Raw genomic sequence first — 23,033 nt, 5'->3', positions numbered from 1 at the left:
TTTCTGATTTGTAAATCTGTAAGTCAGATACATATACAACAGGAGTTGTTTTTTAGCGAAGAGAAATTTCAAATTGGCAAAGAGAATTTTCTTTGAAAATGGCTTCTTCTATCTCATAAAGTTTTTCCTTTCTGTGAATTCTGCCAAGAGGGACGATAGGGGACATCACTAACGTTTCCATGTCTAGGAAATCACTCTGGTTTTTCTTTACAAAATGTTTTGACTATCTAGCCCACTATATACAACTTTTGGTTTTAAACCATATCTATGACAAACATAAGACTTTGAGCACTGTTTCAGTTTGAAAATAAATTTGGGTAAGGCATCAACACATTCTCTATTCTTCCCGGAAGCGTACGTACTGAAGAATACTGCCATAGTATTAAGTGCCTAAAACAGGCCAACGTATTAGGCGGAAACTAAACATGGGCGGGGTATAAATAATAAATTATTATTATTATTATTATTATTATTATTATTATTATTATATATTCTGCAAATTTATAAAGCAGTAAGGATTTCGATTTCTACTTCTTTAATATTTCTAGAATTTAAGCAAACACCACACACCTTCCAGTCCTCTGTAGCTCAGGTCCAGCATGATGGCCTTCTTCAAGAGACTCTCCAGGAGAAGCAGCTCCATTTGGAAATTTGGGTATCTTCCTTTTTTCCTGTATCAAGGAAATGCATGAAAAGATTGCATTAAGGCCAAACCACAATAACAAGCACAATTTCAAACTCTCTCCCTCGCACCTAAGGAAAGGCCTACACACTGAGCATGTGGTGCTATTTTCCTGCCAAACTCAAAAAGTATTTTTCAAAAAGCAGCATTAACTATTCACTGAGAAATTATTCTGCAACACTTAACATGGCTCTGAGAGAAAAATCTTTTGATTATTAAAAACCTTTCGCTATCATTAACTATGCAAGGAGATAAATTCACAAGAGAAAAAAACAGATTTTTTGCTTCATTCTAAGTAAGGATTATTTTTGTATCAGAACAGCTGATTAGAATGGCATTATCTAAGGAGAAAGTCTGTACACAGTAACCATTTAGTTAAAAAAAATACTATTTGCATAATTCATTTCATCAAAGCAACTAGACACATTTAATTCACTGTTTAGTCCATCCTGTATCATGAGTTCAGGGTAATCAAACACACTTTGCAGCATTCAGATACTGAACATGGCATGTTTTCCTTCAAAGTTAGGAGCCAACATTTAGCCACCTCTCTCAAAAGGATTAGCAGTTCCATAAAGTGGTTTTCAGTTTCAACCAGCACTTTTTCATTCTGTGCGAATCTCATGCTGTTTTGACATTTTTTAGCTGTTTACATACCCCACCTATGTCCGGTCACACCACTACACTCTTTCAAGGTGCCCTTCACTAGAAAAGTTCTTACCTGAGAAGGAACACTTTTGGGTGGCTCAATTCGAATAGATGGATCCCACTCTCCGGGAGGCAGAACTGTTACTTGATCTAAAAATTCATCGATTCCAGAGAGCAGATCATTTCGGTCTTTAGCTTTATAAGCAACATCATGGAAAACCTTTATAAAATATATACACACTTATATTTGATTTCCTGACATGGTGAAACTCTTCTCTAAGAGGCTGGAAAGGCGTCACAGTTATATTTTAAAAGGCTCAAATAAATTACTTGTTTCTATACTCAGTTCCACATGCAAATATACCTATGATCAGCTTTCAAATGCATGCTCAAGACACAAGTTATATGTGTGTGCTTATGTACATAAACACCTGTTTGCATGGACAATGACATTTCAAGCCTATAATATTGATATTTAAACATAGTAAACATCTGTCAAAGTTTTAGAGTAGCAAGGAAAGGAAAGTACATAAAGACTGCAATCCTATACACACTTACCAGTACATTGGAATATGTCCTGTTGTAGCTAACATGCATAGGATTGTACCACCCAAGGAGGAAGGGTCAGTGATAAGAGCAGTATTGTTGTTGTTTTTTAAAAGGATGAACCAAGACTACAATGGAAAGGAGTGTGCCCCTCATTCCCCATAACAGTGACTCGTTCTAAACAAATTATTATCTTCAGTCCCACATTCATCACTATACCAATGCTTTATATTGTTTCATTGGTAACATAAGAGGAAAAAATGGCAATTACTTATACTTGGGATTGTACTAGTAATTATAGCAGAATAATTCTTGCTGGGCCATCTTATTCCAGATAAATATTCAACACTACACAATTAATGTCATTTCAAACAAACACCAGAACTTCACTATTAAATCAAAGAACTGAAACAAAGCAGTCTTAAAATAGTTACTTTCTACATCAATTAGTCTAAAAATTATTATTCTACTATTCTGTGGTAGACTAGAGAAAATTCCTGGCATATCCCAAACAAAACTGACATAAAGTGTAGTATTTAGTCAGATTTCATTAGCGCTACCTAGACTGACGATGCCATTTAGAACATTAACCTATTTTCTTCAACTGTAGCATTACAGTGAGATGTATATAGCTGTCAGATTTCAAAAAAGTGGTGCTTTCATTTAGTAATTATTCCACACACACAGCTTTAGGAATTTATTAAAAATGCAACATGACACATTTCACTGCACCATTCATAAACTCATGCTTATGGTAAACATACTCGTTCCATAGCTATTTCCTTCAATCACCATATAATCATTAGCCATGCCAAGTTCTACTTGAATGAAGATCCCATTCAGATTTTTAAGTGAATACGTTGAACAGATACAGGATGCCTAGTACTCACGTCATCTGTCATAAGTGTTGCTATTGATCGACCAATCTCATGGTATTGGGGCGCTTTGCCTGCTGGACCCAGCAAAAGAAAAAGGAATCTGTGGAAGAATGAAACAGACTACAAGAAATCAGACCTTAGAACTATGATAAGCTTTTTTTTTTCCTGGACATTGCGTATAAACTTTATACTCGTTACCTGCTAAATAAATTGGTTGACTGGGCTGACCACTCCTAACTTGTTTAATCCGGAACCGGCAGGGTTCAGAAAGGGCCATAGCACAACAGGTCATTGTATGGTATTACAGACAATGATAGATAAGTATACAAAGATACATAAGAGCAAATTTTTTGTGGCTTTTGTAGATCTTACATCTGCTTTTGATTCAATTTGTAGGGACAAATTATGGCAAAAACTATATGAAACAGATATTGATAGATGACTTCTCAAAATACTTAGAGAGTTACATACAGATACCACAGTTAAAATCAGAACTGGAATGTCAGGCAACTATACTGACCCAATGCCACTGGGGAAAGGAGTTAAACAGGGTTGCTTGTTAGCGCCGTTCCTCTTTAATTTTTATATAAATGATATTGTTCAACATATGGCAAAGTACAAGTCATCAGCTCCTGCCCTGGAAGGCAAACATCTGAATATATTGCTATATGCTGGTGACATGGCTGTCATGGCACTTACTCGAAGAGGCCTAAACAGCATGCTGGAGGGGCTCGCAGCTTATTGTTCCCCAAACTCTCTAAAGATAAATTATGACAAAACCAAAATTGTGGTGTTTACTAGAGCTCGCCACACATTTAGATGGTCTTTAGATGAACACATAATTGAAGAGTGTCCTTTTTTAAAATATCTTGGTATCACTTTCCAAGCTACATCTAGCTGGCTTGCCCACTTCAAGGCTGTAACCCTTCTAACCCGTAGGGCAATCGGTGCTCTGCTCAGCTTTTTTTATACGAGGGGAGGGCAACTGGTGGTCCCGGCACTAAAAGCTTTTGTTGGAAAAGTGATTCCCCAGATGCTATATGGGGTAGAACTCTGGTGATGGAATCAGAAGCTGCTAGAACGGCTTGAAATCTTCCAAATTCTAGGCCTCCCTCAGGGTACTCTGGCAGCCTTCTTAAGAGTGGAAGTAGGAATACCTTCTGTGTCTGCCAGGGCCCACTTAAGATTTCTGCGTTTTTTCATCAACCTCGCAGATGCCTCAAACACCTTATTGACTAAACAAGCCTTTGTATCTTTACAACATAATACTACTTGGCGTCAAAACCTATTAGATATTGTATCCAGATACAATCTACCCGAGTTTAATACTCTCAAACTGTGGAGCCCTGATAAAGTTCAGGAATGGATCTTTGAAAAAGACGCCTTTTTAGACACCACAAAGACAAAAAATTCTGGGTTTTCCTACTGGTTTCCCCGCGTAAAAGCAGTCAAAATCTGTGCCAACTACCTGGTGGATATCACTGATCCCACCCTTCGGAGAGCTTTCACCATGGCCCGGTTTCAAACATTGCCAACTGCATACCTGACCGGGAGATTTACAAAAATCCCAGCAGAACACTGTTTATGCCCTTGCTTCATGAAAATTAAAGAGGATCTTATACATTACCTCCTCTATTGCCCCATTTACTCGGGCTTTAGAGACGCGATGCTGCAAATTATACCCAACTCTAAAATCAATCCTGAAGATAGAGTAAAATTTTTGTTAGTTGATGCTAACCACGAATTACCCATGTGGTAGTGGTATTTGTGATGAAGGCCATGAAAGCCAGGGAAAGATTTATGGATGATAAAGTAAAGACTCCTTCATCGTCTGTTTGTTGCTTGTTTTCCTTCTCTTTCTGTTTTGTGGGATGAAGGTTTTGTTGGGACAGTATGTAATGAATTTTAACATTTTTAATTATTGTTGTGTTGATATTTGTGTACAGGCATGGTCCTCACAATAAATGGTTTTGTTGTTGTTAATTTTTTAGCATCAGTGATCAGTGAAGACATGTCAGGTGCTGTGAGAAAGCATAAATATGGAACCAGCAGCAGATTACAATTTCCATTTATTTTTTAAAAATGAAATAAAATATACCTACAGTATTTCACACCAATGCACAAAGTAAAAAAACAACAACAAGGAGGTCAGCAAAGGAAGTATTTCTCAGTTAATAATTTCTACCTGAAAAGCTTAAAGTCAAAACCGCATTATACAAATACAAAATTCCAGCTTTATTATATGTAAGATTTTCCTTACCGGGTAGGAACAGGAACTTCTGTAAGGCCTGAGAGAAGTACAGCGGGGGCCAGCCTCACAAAAGCAATAATTGGTCTCTCCAAAAAATCCACTTCTCCCACCAACACATTTGATGCCTCTGCACCTATGGGAATCTTCCTCATAAAATTCATATCTACCTATTTACAAGGATTAAAAATAGCTACTTAGTTTACAGTATATTAATGCTAAAAGCATTTCTAAAACTAGAATTAATGGTATGTGACTCTGTTGTGAATAGAACACTATGCTGTTGCTACAGAACAAATGTGTGTCAGAAGAAGCTTCAGAAATACATTTATAATGTAACCATATCTGCACACATTGTTGCATATTTTAGTATATATATTTAAACACAACTACTTTTTTAAAAGTGTTATTATTGGTATCTATAAGTATCACTAAAAAGTCACTGCAGTTATATACAAAGTTCTTTCATTTTATATAATCAGCCTGAAGGGAAAAACTAGTTTTGGAGAAGTATCTATTGATATATATATATATATATATATATATATATATATATATATATATATAAGGTTTATTAATAAATTAATTGTGCAAACTGTGTATATAATTACAGAAGAATACCACCATATTGTACAGCACATGAACTATTGGTTCACATACAGACAGATACACAAAGATCACTGAAACTAAGACACCAGTTATACAGCTATCTAGGAAATAAAACTTACAGCTGGCCTCTTGAGTCCCACACCAAGTGTGCCACAACTACAGTGCCAGGAGGCAGACTCCTGCCCAACAGGAGACAAGGCAGGTGCAGAGAAGAATAGGCCAAGTAAAAACACAAAGACTGTGATAGAGGAGCAGGAATAGTGGCATCTGCCATGATTAACTAAAACGTAAGTTAACTTCGTTTACATTTAATTTACAAGATGCACATCCACAGACAACTTTTAAATTAGTAATTACATTGCTCAACTGAATTATATAAAACAAGCAGGTACAATCTTGTCCCTCTTCAGGTTTAAATACAGAAAATTAGGAGGTGGAAAGTGCCTTAAATGCTTCAAGCAACAGAAATGTAGGCTTATATATCGTTTCCAGAAAAAATATATACACACCGCATTAAAACCTCCACTGCAAGATAACATTCATTCCAATACTAAAGGATTCAGTCCTGCACACTTGAACTCAGTTCCTAAAGTGTCAATTTTAGCACCACTGACACATGCCAGACTTCCACTGCCGCAACTGGACTGTGACCAAGTAGGGTACAACCCTGCTACAAAAGGCATAAGGGAATAGTGGCTGGAAAACAAAATCATCCATAAGGCTGTACGACTCTTGCTATCTCTAAGCACACCAAATGTAGCCAGAGATTTCCAGGAAGAGTTCTCTACCCTGTTTCTGCAGCTGGCCAATAATAAATGAGCTGGTGATGCAGAGGCCATGCCAATCCAGGAGCACTACAAAATGTGTTCAAGTATTAACTGGGTATTGGCATAAGGGACAGCTTGGGATATGGGACATACAAGAAACCATGATTAAAACAAACCATGGTCATCATTTGTGGCTGTAGATTTTCTTGGTCATTTCTATAGGAAGTAATGTACAGACATCAGCTGCTAATCCTACAGTCCAGAAAATTATGGAAATATGTTCATAATTCTTAATTTCTTTCTAGGAGTCATTACAGATCTATTGGAAAGCTGTTACAAATAACTTCAAATAAGCAAACAAAAAAAATCACTTAAAATGTTTGCTTTTAACAATATACGATTAATGATCTTAAACTCAGAATAAATAAACAGCTTTACAATTCACAAAGCTCTCTACTCTCTAAATGACATAGTTTACCTTGCTGAAATCAACAGTGCTGTTTTCTCTACTTCCCCCTGTTCCACTGCTTTTAAGTTCTCCACTTTTTCCAATGTCCAAATTACCGGGTGCAGATTGTGGCGATGCAAGAAGTCCTACAAGCAGAATATACAGGGCTGTTCAAAATAACATCAGTAGAAAACAGACTTAGTTACACAATGACAGTGGCAGTTTTCTAAAAGCGAATGTGGAAGTTAATAAACAAAAGGTGCATTAGTATCAAAAATGCCACACAAACAAGTTATTTTCTTCTGAAAAACAATGAACACTTGTTAAAAAGTTGAAATTAGATGTTGCCTAAATGATGGCCTTTTGCAAAATGCACCAGAACAAAAATGTGTTATTTTTTAAGAGAACATAAGAATGTGTGTCTAACCACCAATGCTTTGTGTGTGGATCGTGCATCAGAGGGATGTCATACTTTCTATGAGTCTGAAAAACCACAAAAACATACTTTAGAATACCTAGCAAAACACCTAGCTTGTTACAAGACTGGCCTCAAGATTACATCTATCTTCCATTAGTCAACACTAAAGCAAGAACATATTTTAAATAGGATGTGACCCATGATCCTAAGAAATAATTTTACACATGAACAAGAGGAACCAATTTTATTTGGAGTTAACACTGCAGTTTCATCTGCTCCCAAGGTGGCAAACCAGTTTTAAGAAAAAACCAGTAGCAAGAAGAACTGTTATAAACTTCAAAGAAATATCAGAGTGGTATCCAACTAAGTTACACTCAGAGCAGACCTATTAAAATCAATGGATTTGTATTAGGGCGGTATACACATTTTACTATTATTAAAATTACTACTACTACTAATTAGAACTCTTACAAGATGCCAACTTTTTTTTCTTTTCTACTTCACTGCTTTGTCTACCATCTAGTCTTGTACACTATTTTGGAATTGTTGTTTCACCACTTTGGACAGCAGACACAGTACGTTACCTCCGATGTAACATTCTAGGAAATACATGATTTTAAAACTGCATTTTTGGCCTTGTCCTAGTCATGACAAGATGCAGATGGGGCTACCAAGAAATCACAGAATCACAGAGCTGGTATATAACACAGAGTGCAATAAGCCACTGCAAAAAACAACAACCCACCTCTTTGTGCAGAAACGAACAGTCCACATTGGGAACATTAAATCAATAAATGTAAAAGAAATTGCCTCAACTGGTTCAGTCTTGCTTCCAACCCTGCTTTGGAACGGTGATGGTGCTTATCACCCTCCAACAGTATATCAGAAACTAGACAAGAGAAGTGTGGTCCTGTTGGTTCCGCTTAACGTCTCAGAGGCTTTTTATGTTCCTGACACTGGTGACACTGCTTTGCACTATTCCTGGTCCTTTCTAGCAGGCAAGTCTCAGAAGATGGTATCTGAGGGGTACTGCTCAATTCCATGGCCACTAGCTTACGGTGAGCCACAGAGTTACAACTTGTTCCCAACATGTTGAACATCTTCTACAGAAACACCACTGGAGGTTGTAAATTAGGACCACTGCAGCATCATTATGTTGGGAACAACCAAAACTCTCTCTTGTAAATGGGATCGCATTACTGCATTGTTGTATCAACTTCACTGGCTCAAAGTCTGTTTCCAAGGTCAATTCCAGATGCTTGTTATTTTCTTTATAACCTTAATTAGTTTAGACCAGGAAACTTGAAGTAAAGTACCCATTTCTCCAATAAAAGGCTTCCCACTTAACTGGAGTGTGTGTGTGTGCGTGTGCGTGTGTGTGTGTGTTCTGCAAGACACTACCGTTGTAAGTTGGACATGCAAGAGAAGGCTTTCTCTGCAGTAGCAGAGCAGGCAAACAGATGTACTCTAGGACAATTGCTTGCCCGCTCTTAGTTACACTACATACTAAATTATCATTATTTCCCTTGCATCCTAGTCTAGTAGAATCCAAGTTCAGAAAACTTAGGACTGTTTTATGCAGTGTGTTGTCTGATCCCAGACAGTACCAATACCTGCAGAGCAGATTATCTATTTACTGAAAAACACAATTCCAAGAAAATCTACAGTGGTCATATCTTCTCACATGAGATAACAGAAAGCTCAAAGTTTAAATTAATTAATATATCAAAGTGCCCCCAGATGACAGTAACCAAGAAACAGAGCAACAAAGGAAAGCAATGGAATAAAACAACCTCAGAGAAAAGCAATAATTTCAGGATATAGCTTACAAAGCATCTTCAAGCTGCGTCACACTTTACACAGCACTGCAACAAAACGTGAGTCAGAGAAAAAGAGAGAGGTGTTTAGTCCATATTTGCAGGGGACCTACTTCTGTCAAAAGTAAAAAAAAATGTACATTCGACTTTGCAGTTCGAAAACTTTCAGTGTTTAACCCTAAATATATGCATACTTTACATTTACATGACAAGTCTCAAAACAACTGATTGCTGGTTTCTGATTGCTACAATAGCCTGAAAAAATAATTTGCTGTACAGCAACACCCAATCAGATGTTAAGCTCCTAGCTAGAGTAGTCAATCTTCCTAGTCTCAACCTCTGTGCAAAAAGCTACTATGCAGAACAGGAGACTGATGCAAGAGGTCTCATGCAGGAAGTGAATAAGACCAGAACACTGAGGACTGCAAAAAGCATCTACATCAATCTTACAGGTATAAAGTGTTGCTGTAACCAATGGAATTTAGAGTTCAAGTACACTAGCAACTGACAGCTTTTACCCATTTAATTCAAAAAATTAAATGCCCCCTTAGCTGTTGCACAAGCCTCTCCTTATTACAATTCCTAAAAGGGGACTGGCTACAGCTAAAGTGGCCCTTTTCAAATTAAACAAATTACCCTGAAGTAGGAATTTCAAGTTGGGTACAGCATGTTACTATGATTTCAAAGCACAGACCATAATTTTTAAGGTACCTGGCATCCTCTGGTGCTGAAGTATACATCACCCACTATAAATTACAAGGTTTAAAAAGTAGTAAAAGGCCACCATTTGGTATCTCAGTTTCAAGTTTATAATGTATAACTCGCTTGTTTCTTTCTTATTATTTTTTTAAGGCAGAAGCACTTGCTGAATGAATTCCTTTTGGTTATGAACATAAAAAGTATGGCGAAATACTCAAATATTTTGTTGCTTTCAATGTGTTAATGCTTGTGTTAATATTTCAGTGTCAACTCCAGTTCATAATAGTGACTAAAGTATCACACAAGAAAATATCACACAAGAAGAAATGAAGCATGCAAACGAGTGACAGACTGATATACAACTCATGATTGCTCAAGCTGTGTGATAAAAACTTTGCAGTGGACGTGATTCAGCTGCAGAAAGCACCACACATGGACAATTTGAGTTCAAATAGTTGCCTGGTATTATGTCAATATTATCCTCTGTCGTCTTCTCCTTGCTTTCCTGAGCTTCTAAATCCTCCTCAGGTGGATGAATTACTACTTTAGGGATATCATCACTAGAAGGAGACACTAGGAGTTCAGCACCCTGATGCTCAGCTGGTGGTAAATTTGTGGTTCCCTTGTGACCGCACCTAGGACTGGAAGGTGGAGTGCTTTGTGGGGTAGGTAAAGGGGTTGCGCTCCTTGAGGCGGCTGGAGATCCAGGAAGAAGGTAATTGAGAAGAAGGGATAAGCGATTCTCTCCTCTCAGGGAAATATTTGAGGCAGAGAGACCAGCTCGTAAAGAGTGGCGGGAGGCTGAAAGGCCTTCCCCTGAGGTAAAACAAATAAAGTGATAAAAAAAATGTTCAGCAGGAAGACAAGTTATTCATATTTTATATAACAAAACTCTAAAAACACAAAACATCACTCAGTCATAGGTGAGATAAGACTTAAGCAAAACATAAGAGCTAAGCAGAATTTTCGATGTTAAAAAAGTCAGCTTATATGTACACATATCTACAAGGTACGGGAGGGAGGAAGGAGAAATATATTACTGGTGACTGCTTAAGATCCCAAGAGAATTGAGTAAAACATCTAAGTGCTATACTTATGATAAAGGAATCTATATATATTTGCTAAGCAGACATATAAGCACCTTCTGCAAAACAAGTTCTGGGAAAAACAAGAAAGTGCAGTACCTGAAGTACACATGCAAAATAAAAACAGTCACTATCCTGACCTAGGGTGTCAACAGTATGTGAACCTTTGTTTTTCCTACTTTAAAAACAAGTCACCACAGGAAGGTATGGAAGGGCCAAAAAAGACTCTGTACTGATTACTGGCTCCTAATAAATATGTAACAGTTTGCTGTGGAGCTACCAAACTCAGTATCTTTAGAGGCAGGTTTTTTATCAAAATCAGCAACTTGAAATATACATACATGAAAAGCCAAATATGTGATAATTCTAATTAAGAGTATAGATAGCAATATAAAATGAGATACACATTGATTACCTGAAATTACCTGAGCAGTGACTCTTATTTTTTTGAGCATCAGAAACCACACCAACAGAAACAAAACACCAAATGTGAGAGCCACTCAGTAAATAAAAAGCACACTATCAGAATATCCTATAATAATTATATATTATAAGCAAATATAAACACATGCACATACAGAAAATAGCAAACAGGAGAAACCAAGGCAATCATTTAGATAAAAAGCAGTGTGGTTTTCCTCACCAAAATATCACTTATTGATTATTCCTAAAAGAAAAATGGACTTATTATAAAAATCAGTAGCATAGGCATAAAACAGGAAGTGCCAGAAAATAGAGGTATATAATAAAACAAGACACAATATTCATAAGCCTTGGTTTCACAAGCATCTGTCCATATATTCAGTGGTGTAAGCACAGTTCTCAACTCTTACAGATCAAAAGGCATGAAGACAAAGTCACTAATTCTACAGACAAATGTTTATTCAACTCCTTATATATCAGGAATGAATTATGAACTTGTTTTCTTCAAGTGTGCTGACTTTTCTCACATCTCTGCATTAAATTTGTTAAAAGTTAAAACAAACTGAATGCCATGACTTATCTCACCATTTCTTTCAAGCAAGAGAGGGTCAGAATGTTTCTTGCCTATATCTGCAAAGGATCGGACAAGGGGAATCCGATTAGTGAATTTTTTTTCATTCTGATGATGGTGCCTCTTCAGAAGAGCTTCTCTGACATTATCTCTCATAGATTCATCCAGGTGACCTGAAGCTATCATGTTATCCAATACCATATCTACAGAGAGAAAAAGATTATATCAAAAATATAGTGACCTACTGAAGCTGATTTAAATGAAATTCCACATTAAGAGCAATCCGTAAGATCTTCCTTTGGTAAATGATGATTCTGGTTAAAGATTATAAAGCAAGCATTTGCTAAACAATGCAAAGCTCCTGCAAGATCTCATGATAGCATCTCAGAGTCCATGCGCTGAACAGAACTATCCCAGTATACACAGCAGAGATATTAAAAGCTCTTTCCGTGCCAGCAAAACCCAGTACAAAAAGAGCTTTTAAGCTCTCCACCATGCATGCAATTAATTTGTGCAATTTCAACCAGCTGTCTTTCAACCGCACAAGGTTGAAATAACGCAAGTGAATTGTGCACAAGATGCAATCATACTGTATACAATGTGGTCCTTATTTGGAAATGTCCAGATTTCTTCTGAATGAGGCAAATTTTTGCTTAGATTTAATCCCAAAACTTAAAATTGCTGCCAACAAAATATGTAGCAGAGTGACAGAATAAGCAACGAAGCCCTACAATAAACCCTCAGGCTGGAACCATCTTGTTATCTCCCCCAGTGAAAGTACCCCAACCTCGGAGAGGTTCTGCTTAAGATTTAGCTAACACACTGAATAAAATAATTTTTTGTCTTACAACATTATGCTACAGAAAATTAAAGCAAGTACAACTTTTAGCATGGCCCTTATCTGCTAATGAAACACAGTTAATCAGCAGGACTTTTAACTTCAAGCTTTAAGGATAATGGTGGGTATTTTTTTGCCTTTATCGTGTTTCTTTCTTAGACAGAATAACTGAAAAACTGTTTTGTTTTGTTTTAGAACTAGATCTACACAAACAAAATTTAAATAATATTAAAGGAAAATTGGCTGTAACCTGCTATTTCATCCAGCGTACTGGCTCTCATATCCAACATGACTGTCCCGTTTAAGATACAACTTCTCAGTTCAAAGAGACTGTGCAGAGACAGGGTAGCCACATAAGGTTTGCTCCACCTATCACCACCATCTTCAACATCTTCTTCAAATTTTAGCCATCTGAAACGAAAATACACTGAGCTACATGCACACTCACAAGTCCTTATTTTTCAAAATACTGCTATTTAAACACACAAAAAACCTTAATAAAAACTATTTTTTAATTTTAAAAATCTATGTACTTCTTTAGATGATTGATATACCACTCTTTGCACAGGCCACAGGACAATTTACAACAAAAGGAACTAAATAAGAATACATAAAATCTCTCATTTGGCCCTGCTTCTCAGAATCTTATTTCCATACATTCTATAATTTAAGTGTTTGCTTATTAAAAATATTTACAGTACAATCGCATTCTTTCCCACTCAGAAGTAAGCCATACTAAACTCACTAGGATGTACTCCCAGGTAAAAGAGTACAGGATTACAACCTCATTTATCCTTCATTTATCAACCACCCTACCACTTGACACCAGCACCCTTATATAAAAGTGAGCAATTTTTTTTTTTAAATAAGCAGTAGTATCAACAGCCGCTGAGCTAGGAGAAGTATGCTTAGGTGTTAAGGAACACTTCAAACAGCTTTCACAGATTTCCACTTGTCTTAATGTAAACTGGAGGGCCAAGTCTCTTTGTGCTGTAATCATCAGTGAGAGAATTTGAAGAGGAATATTCATTGGTTACCTGGCAGTTTCTTTCCATTCATATTCTTCTCCTTCTCTAAAGCAAAGCTCATCCATTTCAGTGAATAGGTCGTGGGGAATGTGTTCTTCATCATCATCCTCGGTACCCAGGATAAATTGTACCCTCTGGGATGGTGTGTCTTGGTGGAAATAAGATTGTTAAGGGCACGTCTTAGTTTAAGGTTTAGATTGTCAAACTCTTACCCATACCACCATACTGCTAAAAACAAAAAGATAACCACTGATGCTGGAAGTGGAATACAAGTTATTCTTTAACCACCAACTTCCTATAAAAATAACGCCATCTATTATTTAGATTAGGCTCTTTGAGATTCTTGCATTGCAAGGGTTTGGACTAGATTACCCCTGAGGTCCCTTCCAGCTCTACAATTCTATGATTCTATGATTCTACACATCTACTGTGAAGGTAGTATATGGTCTTGAGCAAACTGTGCTTGTGTACTAGCAATATACAGAATTCGTAGAGAGAAGAATGACTGTTATGTTTGTAAATACAGGACCATTTGAAAAGGTACTTAATCTTTCCCCAGAAATATTTCTTTACAAACAGAAATCATAACTGGCATAGAACAGACAAAAATCCTTAACAGATAAAGGAGATTATCATGGTTTGAGAATGAAATAAAGCCTCTTGTTCCAGTACCAAGATTTCCAAACCTGATTTGAGTCACTTTAAAGGCTCAAAACACTAAAGTAGTGATGCATTTTCATTTTCAATTAACTCATTTCTAACCTATTAACCTTCTAGCAAAACCTTCCACTGAACAAAAATGGAAAAGGGAGCGTGAAAGGGAGCAAAATGCATTTGGATGTTAAATGGGAGTACATACATTTAGCTCCATGTCTTTGCATGATCATAGTCACAATAATGGTCATGATCCTTCTCAAGGGGGGGGGGGAATCCAGGGATAGTAACTATTTCATTGATTGAGGCAGAATGCATATTCTCCTTGCTACAGTTTTGACTGCATTAATAAATTGAAATTCACAAATCCAAATTCCTGAACTACTTCCTTATGGATATCAGACTCTCTCCATTATACAACTTCCTCCTATAACATTACAACACTCACATTACGCAATGTTTCCCTCTTTACCTCTCTTTACATTCATTTCATTGTTTTCTGTAGCCATGTACATTTCTTATATTTAACACAAAAATCAAGTTAGCAGCCATGTAAACATTTCTGAAACCCCACCATTTTCAAGGCTCTATATTAGAAAACAATTTAAAAGTTCTGAATCTAATCTGACTAGCCACTGACCAGATGTAATAATTTAATATTATGTAGCACAAGAACATAGTACAAGTTTTTTGATGTAAAAAGTTCATAAAGGATAATAATGAGGCAATAAGCTCTGTGAACATTGTATAAACACAGGCAACTATTTTAATTTCTCTGGAACATGCCCATAAAACCCTACCATGCTGTCAATTCTACTCTTCTTAAAAATAACCAAAACACTGGGTTTTACTATATTGCTACTTAAAGTACAATGAAAGAACTCTCTCTTTTTTTACCATAGGATGGAGATTCTCGCCCATCTTCTTTGTCAGTTTCCTTTTCTTTTCTTCTTCTATGATGCTTATGTCCACGGTGCTTATGACGTCGTCGACCCTGCTTTCCAAAGGGGACGTGCACACCAATATAAACAGCTCTGTGACCTTAACCAAAAATATTGTGCAACATATTAGGCATAGCAAGCAGACAACCACAGACCACATAATTGGCTTGAAATTAGCACTAGGACACTTGCTGCATTATACAGTACATGTGAATTATCCAAAAGATGACAAATTGCCCATCCTGCTATTTGAGGAACGTTGTAATAATGTTCTATTTACAAGAATTTGAAGGCAACAGAGAAGTACGAATTTGGCACAAATGGATATTCCTTTTTCTCATTATCAGGATAGAAATAAAAACATCTTAACTGATTTTTGAACATCTAGACCCCTTTCAAGAAAAGGTTTGAACTCCTTAAAGGATGTACCAGCTCAGAAAATGAATTTGGTACAGAATAATGTGATATGTAAAGGACTTCAAACATCACCTTGCCCAACCACCAATAAATAAAGGAAAGCTGCTGCTGCAACATCCACAGTAGTTTGCCAAACAGCACATAGTAATAATGTCATTAATGGTGTCATTTTAGAATTTTTGTAGATATTCACTACTTCTTCCATTTATTACACTATTATATAAATCACATACTATGAAAATCATGTGACAATTGGTAATCTCTTTACTACCTTAGGCTACCACAATTTCATTTTCTAGAAAAGAAAAGGCAGGCTTTTACAAGAACTGAAATCTGAATACAGTACTGGGCCCAAACTAGATACAATAAGGTGTTCCCTTTCCCTTTCCCCCCACAGTGTTTTTGTCGAACTGAAAGTGGCCTCACAGCTGCAAAATGACATGGAGAAATATTAAACAGGATCTCCTTGCCCTATCCTTCTATTCTTTTTATCTGAAAAAAATGCATGCAGTTTTTAAAAAAGAACACCACATCAGTTTGAGGCTCAGGTGGCCTTAGTGGCATGGGGTGCCTTCCATCATCTTCAGCTAGTAGTCCAGCTGCACCCCTATCTGGACAGGAATAGCTTATCATTGCCTATGCTCTAGTAACACCTAGGTTAGATTACTGCAATGCGTAGGGCTGCCTCTGAAGACAGCTCGGAAACTTCAGCGGGTGCGGAATTCAACAGCCAGCTTGCTCACCAGGACAATATAGTTTGAGCACATTACACTGATCCTGGCATGACTGCACTAACTGTCAATTAGTTTCCAAGCACAATTCAAAGTGCTGGCTCAGGCACAATTCATCAAGGACCACCTCTCCACATATAAACTGATCCAGACCCTGTCATCACAATCTGAGGCCCTTCTCAGTTTGCCTCCTCCACAAGAGGTCCAGAGGGTAGCAACATGAGAATGGGCATTTTCTGCAATGACTCCCCACTTGTGGAATGCTCTCCCCAGAGAGGCTTACCTGGCACCTTCAAAAACATTCTTCTTCTCGCAGGCTCTTAGCTAGTGAAAATGGGGGGGGGGAGGTATTTTTGTTACTACAGTGGTATCTCTAGTTATGAACTTAATTCGTTCCGGAGGTCTGTTCTTAACCTGAAACTGTTCTTAACTAGGGGCATGCTTTTGCTCATGGGGCCTCCTGCTGCTGCCGCTGCGCCACCAGCACACGATTTCCGTTCTCATCCTGGGGCAAAGTTCTCAACTCAAGGTAACTCTTCCAGGTTAGCGGAGTTTGTAACCTGAAGCGTTTGTAACCTGAGGCATTTGTAACTCGAGGCACCACTGTATGTTTATGTATTATTATTATTTATGTTGTAAACCGCCCTCTGATGCTTGGGTGAAGGACGACATAGAAATTTTAAAAATAAATAAATAAATAATAAAGAAGATGGTGGAAAGCAGCACTGAACTCTAACATCTAAACTGGCCTGTAATGAAATTGTCAAGTCCATGTGTGCTATCACAATTAATAAACCGGTGTCGGTTTAAGGAACACAGTCAAAATCAGTATTCTTCTCAACTTCAAAGAACTTGCTGTAAGCCTCACCTCACTGAATTGTGGCTTTTTGCTTTTTTATTATAGGGGTTACGGGGGGGGTTGACCTTTTTAAAAAAATACTTCTTAGCAACGAATTTTAGGAAAGCTGTTAATGAATTTATAGATGGGTTTTTTTCCTTCTCTTTTCTTAACATGAAAAATGCTGTGATTATAATCCATTTCATGGGGTCGGTAGAAAATGTGCATTACCAGTGCACCACGGGTGTGCTGCAGTTTTGTGGGTTGTGTCTTTTTCTTTTAAAGCACTCTGCAGTCTAAACAAATACCGCCTGCCTTATCTCTATATGGGCAACACAAGCGGAATTAATGGATCAACAGACCTGTGTGTTGGTGGTTGCGGAGAAGTAGCCCCTACAGCGGGAGGAGCTCATTTGGGCATATGCTCACACATCTACTCTTCCACGGACATTCTTGAGACTCCTATTGGCTGCCATCTTGCCTACATAACCTCTTACGCTTTAAATACATAATTGCATTGTATGTGAGATGTATTGTAAAACTGTTATAGTCACCGTGTTCTATATACATTTACACTGTTGTGGTTGCTTAACACTTTTTTAAGTTATGGCTTCAGAAGCAAAAAAAAAAAGGCAAAAAAGCATGATCTTTAATTGATAAAGCTCTCCTTTGATGAAAAACAAGCTCCTTATTACTTCCAAACATACATTAAAACAAGTAGTGCCTCTGGTATAATAAGCCCACCCAATCTTGATGAAATAGTGGGTGCGTTCTGCAAATGAAGCTTCAATATCTTTTCCCCTTCACTAAACTAGGGTGGGGCGGGGAAAACAATAATTGGACTAAAATGGAGGCATGTGTGTTTTTTAACTAAGTCTAGGTCAGAAAAGAGTCCTGTTCCCAGCTGCAGCTTGCCAGCAGTTCGACATCAAACCTGGCTTCTAAGTCAAACACAGTATGTTCAACTTCACTGCAATTTAAGCAGGAAGCAAACTTGATCACACCCACAGTTGAAAGAGAAAGAAAATATACATTGAAAAGTAAGAAATTTGCATAGGAACACTAAAGGAACTGTGGGTGTAAGAATTCTTCACAAATAGATCTAACTGGGGAAAGATCTACTAGAATGGCACGCTCCAGATGAATTTAGATAATCCTAACTCAAGTTTAAGGGACGCAGGTGGCGCTGTGGGTTAAACCACAGAGCCTAGGGCTTGCTAATCAGAAGGTCGGCGGTTTGAATCCCTGTGATGGGATGAGCTCCCGTTGCTCAGTTCCCAGCTCCTGCCAATCTAGCAGTTTGAAAGTACGTCAAAGTGAAGTAGATAAATAGGTAAACGGTGTTTCTACAGCGGGAAGGTAAACGGTGTTTCTGTGTGCAGCTCTGGTTTGCCAGAAGTGGCTTTGTCATGCTGGTCACATGACCTGGAAGCTGTACGTCGGCTCCCTCGGCCAATAACGCGAGATGAGCGCCGCAACCCCAGAGTAGGTCACGACTGGACCTAATGGTCAGGGGTCCCTTTACCTTTACCTTTACCTCAAGTTTAAGGAACTGAGATATAAATGAGCCTTTTGCCTGTATACGCAGCCTGTTCTCTCTTCTCCCCTTCATAGTGGCCACAATGAAATAATTAGAAACATCTAATTAACCATTGTATCCCCTTCATCAAAAACTTGAAACTACTTCCACATTTCACCAAGGCATACTGCAAACAAGATATAATGCCCAGTGCAGTTTCTGGTTATGTGGGAGACAGTGGGATGGAGGGGAAGAGGAACATCATGCATATGTGTCACAGGTGGCTACTTTAGAGTAACAACTCCTCACAGCTCTGCATTTTATCCTTTTATTGGTGCAATCTATTTACAGTGCTGAAACAGTGCTATATACAGTTTGTCAGTACAGTACATGTTCTCAGTCTGGCGCAGAACCTCCGAATGGGGATTCCCGCGTTTTCCTCCAGCAAAGTAGCCTGGGAATACTAAATCTCCTCCCCCGGCGCTTCTTACGCAATTCCGGGGTCGCTGGGATCGGTCTCTTTCCCACGGTTTCCCTGCTTCCCCTTTCCGTTCCCAGGCGGCGCCTGGGCTCAGCTATCCTGCCTGAGCCCGGGCTTCTGCTTCCTGAATCCCCACTCGAAATATCCCCCTCCCCGCTCCCACTTCCGCTGGGCGAGGAGCTCGTGTTCAAGATGGGAGGGGGCTGTCTGTAGCTCCTGTCCCTCACAATTTGTAAAAATATTAAGTAATTCCATTAAATTCCATGGTCTCAAGTCATATACAAAAAAAATCCTTATAGTCCAAAGGATACAGCTGAATTGTTAAATGACCTTCAGAAACCCCACTTCCACAATGGCTGTGCCATACTAATCTAAAGGAAAGCTTGTTACCGAATTAGCTTAATCCAATACTCAACAGCATTAATAGAATGAAGGGCACTAAATTTAGTATACATAGCTCCAGAGACAGTTGTTTGGATTAATCAGACATGACTTTATCCAAGCTTAGTTGACAAAATCCACAAATGGTATTTACCAGTTAAGGTCATTAATGGTGTCACTTTAAAATTTCTTAAAAGGTGCTCGCTACTTATTCTATATACTCAGACCACACAGCATGGAAAACCTATGATACGTAGAAGGCAGCCCTGTTTAGGGAATTTTTTAATGTGTGACATTTTAATGTATTTTAATCTTTGTTGGAAGCTGCCCAGAGTGGCTGGGGTAACCCAGCCGGATGGGCAGGGTACAAATAAATTATTATTATTATTATTATTATTATTATTATTATTATTACTTTTACAATTATTATTATTATTATTATTATTATTAAAAAAGAAAATACATTAAAGACAATTCCAAATCACCTGATTTTTCCACAGCATCAGAATACACTTCATAAAAGCAATTCACTACTTTTTATCCAATAATTTTATATTATTACTGTATTATACCTGTAACTTACTAATATGCAACATATAATCTTATATTTTTAAAAAACACCCAGAAAATTATTATGCTACAAAGGATCGTCTCATAAAAAAACTTCTACCTTCTTTGGCAACTAAATATTACAGTTTCATTCTTGATTTTATTCATTCAGATATATATAATATCTCTTTTGTAAATTCACTAACTATGAAGCATAGCACTCTAGCTTCAATGGAGCCTACTTGAAATAAATTTTGCTTAAAACTGCAGTCTAGCTTTGGCATTTTCTTACACATGTTCAAGGATTTCTAACATGTTAAACCTACGTACTCAGAGAAACGGAGGAATATTATTCTGTCAAAGAGCAGAAATTGAGATTGAAAAGTCTGCCACTATTATTAAGAACACAGTTTATAGTATCACATATCCGAGATAATAGAACTATTAAATGTAAACACGGTTACACCTGGCAAAGAAAAACCTAAGTGAAGCTAAGCAAAAGTCAAGTGTATCCCCCTCTTCTTAATGAGCTTTGTTTGGACTTATGCCATGGAAAAAGCAGATGGCACAAGCCATCGTTTTTCAAGGATGCATCAGGAGCCAAATTTCATAACATAAGCAATTACTAGATGACTGCTCACTTCACAAAATGGCATCATTGTCTTCTGTCCAACTAACATCTTCAAGTTCTTTGCATGAAGTGTTCTTAGTAAAGTGTATGCCTGAGTTTGTAGACTGCTTTCACTGTTGCACAGGGACAAATCGCTAACATGGTTACCTGTATAAGTTTGTTTCTCTTCTACAACCAGTTACAAATATTTTCCACATATGCAGCAAATCAGAGAGCTTAAATCAGTACCGTGTTTCTCATAAGACACGTCTTATATTTATTTTTTCCTAAAAAAAACACACTATGGCTTATTTTCAAGGGATGTCTTATTTTTTTCCTCCTGCCGCGGCCGGCATTGCTGCTGCGCCTATCACTATGTCTTATTTTCGGGTATGGCTTATATTCCTTGAATGCTTAAAAATCCTGCTATGGCTTATTTTATGGGTATGTCTTGAAATATGAGAAACAGGGCAGCTTATTCTAATACCCTTTAAACAATTCAACAAGCATATCCCAAGGACAGCACAACTGCAGGGACACTCTCTGACCCCCGATTCTACTCCAAACTGGAGATGAGTGCAGGAGGGTTTTTTTTTTGGTGTTGTGCTCTCTCGAGGTTCTCAGAGCACCTCAAATCCTGTCTCTTTCACTAGAAAGGATGGCTAAGCATAGAGCTAGAAAGGAGAAAGGGTAATTGTACCTAACTTCATCTTACATATTGGATGCAATGCACACTAACCACTTCCAGGCATTACTGCAATTGGCATAGATGCAACCACGCCAAACCAGATAACACAAGTGCAGCACTAGGGTTCTAACATGTTTGACTTTTGAACTTGGAAAAAATAACAATCCTAACGAGACTGAAAAAATATACTTACTTTCTAGTTCTTCTTTCTCAAAGTTTGTGTTGATAGTAGAGCTGATTTTGCCCGTATCCACAACAGCTTCTTCATCGTGACCCTAAAAAAGACAGAGCAGACATCCAGTTTAACACTATATAAACAGATTCTCCTAGTCAGTTACTTCTGAAAGCATTTTCTGAAATGAGCAGTTTAATGTAAGTTATATATTCCTCAAGTCTTCTGACTATGCATTCAAGTCTTTTTACCATATGCATACCTCAAGCTAGAGGCATGGAGAGCAGAATACTTAATTTATCTAGCTGGAATAAGTTTTTGTAGCATCTCTCATTGTCTGTTCAGGTTTCCGAACAGTGTGGGGTATATAGGGTCAGCAAGAGCACTCTTCCATAATTTAGCTGAGGAAGGATCTATAATTATTGTCTCAATTTGCTGTTACTTTGCTTCCTTATATTGTTTGGTTGATAACTGATAATTGTATTTTATTGAACTTTTGGCTTTTGTTGTATTAATATGTTTACTACTTTGGGGACTCTTAAGACAAAAAGTGCATATAAACCATAAAACCAAGATAGGCAAGGAAAATAAAGCTGATTATTTTAATTGTAATGTACTTTTTCCAGTATATGTATAATGGTTACAAGTTCACATCTCTCTCACTAACAGAAACCATGTTCCCCCCTCTTACAAGCTAACAACTACTCACAAAACGTACAGTGAGGGCCTTTCCCCCTTACATTTAGCTTTCTCACAACTATTTTCTTACTAAGTCAGTATTTCAGAGAAATCATGGAAAATCTATCTGCATCAATAAAGGATAGAAAGTGACTCAAAAATCTTCTAGTCTTGCAGAAGTTAACTCACAATCCTGTTATTAACATGCCATAAGCAGGGCACAAGGATTAAAAGGTACCAAATTCCAGAGTTGTCTGGAAGAAATTGTTTAAATAAACTATTCGGAAAGCCGAAGCAGATTAGAGATAGCCACACACATACTGCAGAAAACAGAAAACTGTATGTCCATGAGCCAATCAGGATAAATTTCCAATATAAATATTTATACTGAAAACATCCAAACTACTACCCACATCACTAGCAGATATGTAGTTAGAATATTTGTGCAATCACATCTACATATTTATGTTTCCATTTTATAAATGACTATGACGAAATTTAAAAAAGTGCTTGTCATATCATCTTCAGAAGGTTAGGAACCACAAAGAACACAGGGTTATTTTCTGGAAGCACATATTTTAGTATAAGTTTTTTGGCGATTCATCATGTTGCCCAGAAAGCCTGAGTGGAATGAAAACCAGTTTTAGACCCCAAATTCAATTGCCTGCC

The 23,033-nt window shown here is 37.5% G+C and overlaps 1 protein-coding gene across 7 annotated transcripts in view; it reads right to left on the bottom strand.

Annotated features, from left to right (window-relative positions):
* The window catches only part of SLC4A7 (solute carrier family 4 member 7), a 70,858-nt gene that overhangs the window by 25,694 nt on the left and 22,131 nt on the right, over positions 1–23,033 (bottom strand). For 4 of the 7 annotated variants that reach the window (XR_009558376.1, XM_035128762.2, XM_035128763.2 and 1 more), the window contains 11 exons: positions 21,708–21,789; positions 15,257–15,400; positions 13,715–13,853; positions 12,928–13,088; positions 11,854–12,042; positions 10,220–10,576; positions 6,857–6,972; positions 5,015–5,172; positions 2,767–2,854; positions 1,404–1,550; positions 571–671 (listed from right to left, as the gene is read on the bottom strand). Coding sequence is in view for 6 of the 7 variants with exons in the window: in XM_035128762.2 (XP_034984653.2) it covers positions 571–671; positions 1,404–1,550; positions 2,767–2,854; positions 5,015–5,172; positions 6,857–6,972; positions 10,220–10,576; positions 11,854–12,042; positions 12,928–13,088; positions 13,715–13,853; positions 15,257–15,400; positions 21,708–21,789 (1,682 nt within the window). In the remaining variant the exon portion in view is untranslated. Of the gene's footprint in view, positions 1–570; positions 672–1,403; positions 1,551–2,766; positions 2,855–5,014; positions 5,173–6,856; positions 6,973–10,219; positions 10,577–11,853; positions 12,043–12,927; positions 13,089–13,714; positions 13,854–15,256; positions 15,401–16,731; positions 20,046–21,707; positions 21,790–23,033 lie in introns of those variants that run through there. The other 3 variants (XM_035128764.2, XM_035128767.2, XM_035128768.2) reach the window with 3 other exon arrangements.

The sequence above is a fragment of the Zootoca vivipara genome, chromosome 12, assembly GCF_963506605.1.
Source record: "Zootoca vivipara chromosome 12, rZooViv1.1, whole genome shotgun sequence".
Classification (NCBI taxonomy): Eukaryota; Metazoa; Chordata; class Lepidosauria; order Squamata; family Lacertidae; genus Zootoca; species Zootoca vivipara.
The sequence above is the reverse complement of the archived record's forward strand: the minus strand, read 5'-3'. Positions and strand labels throughout refer to the sequence as shown.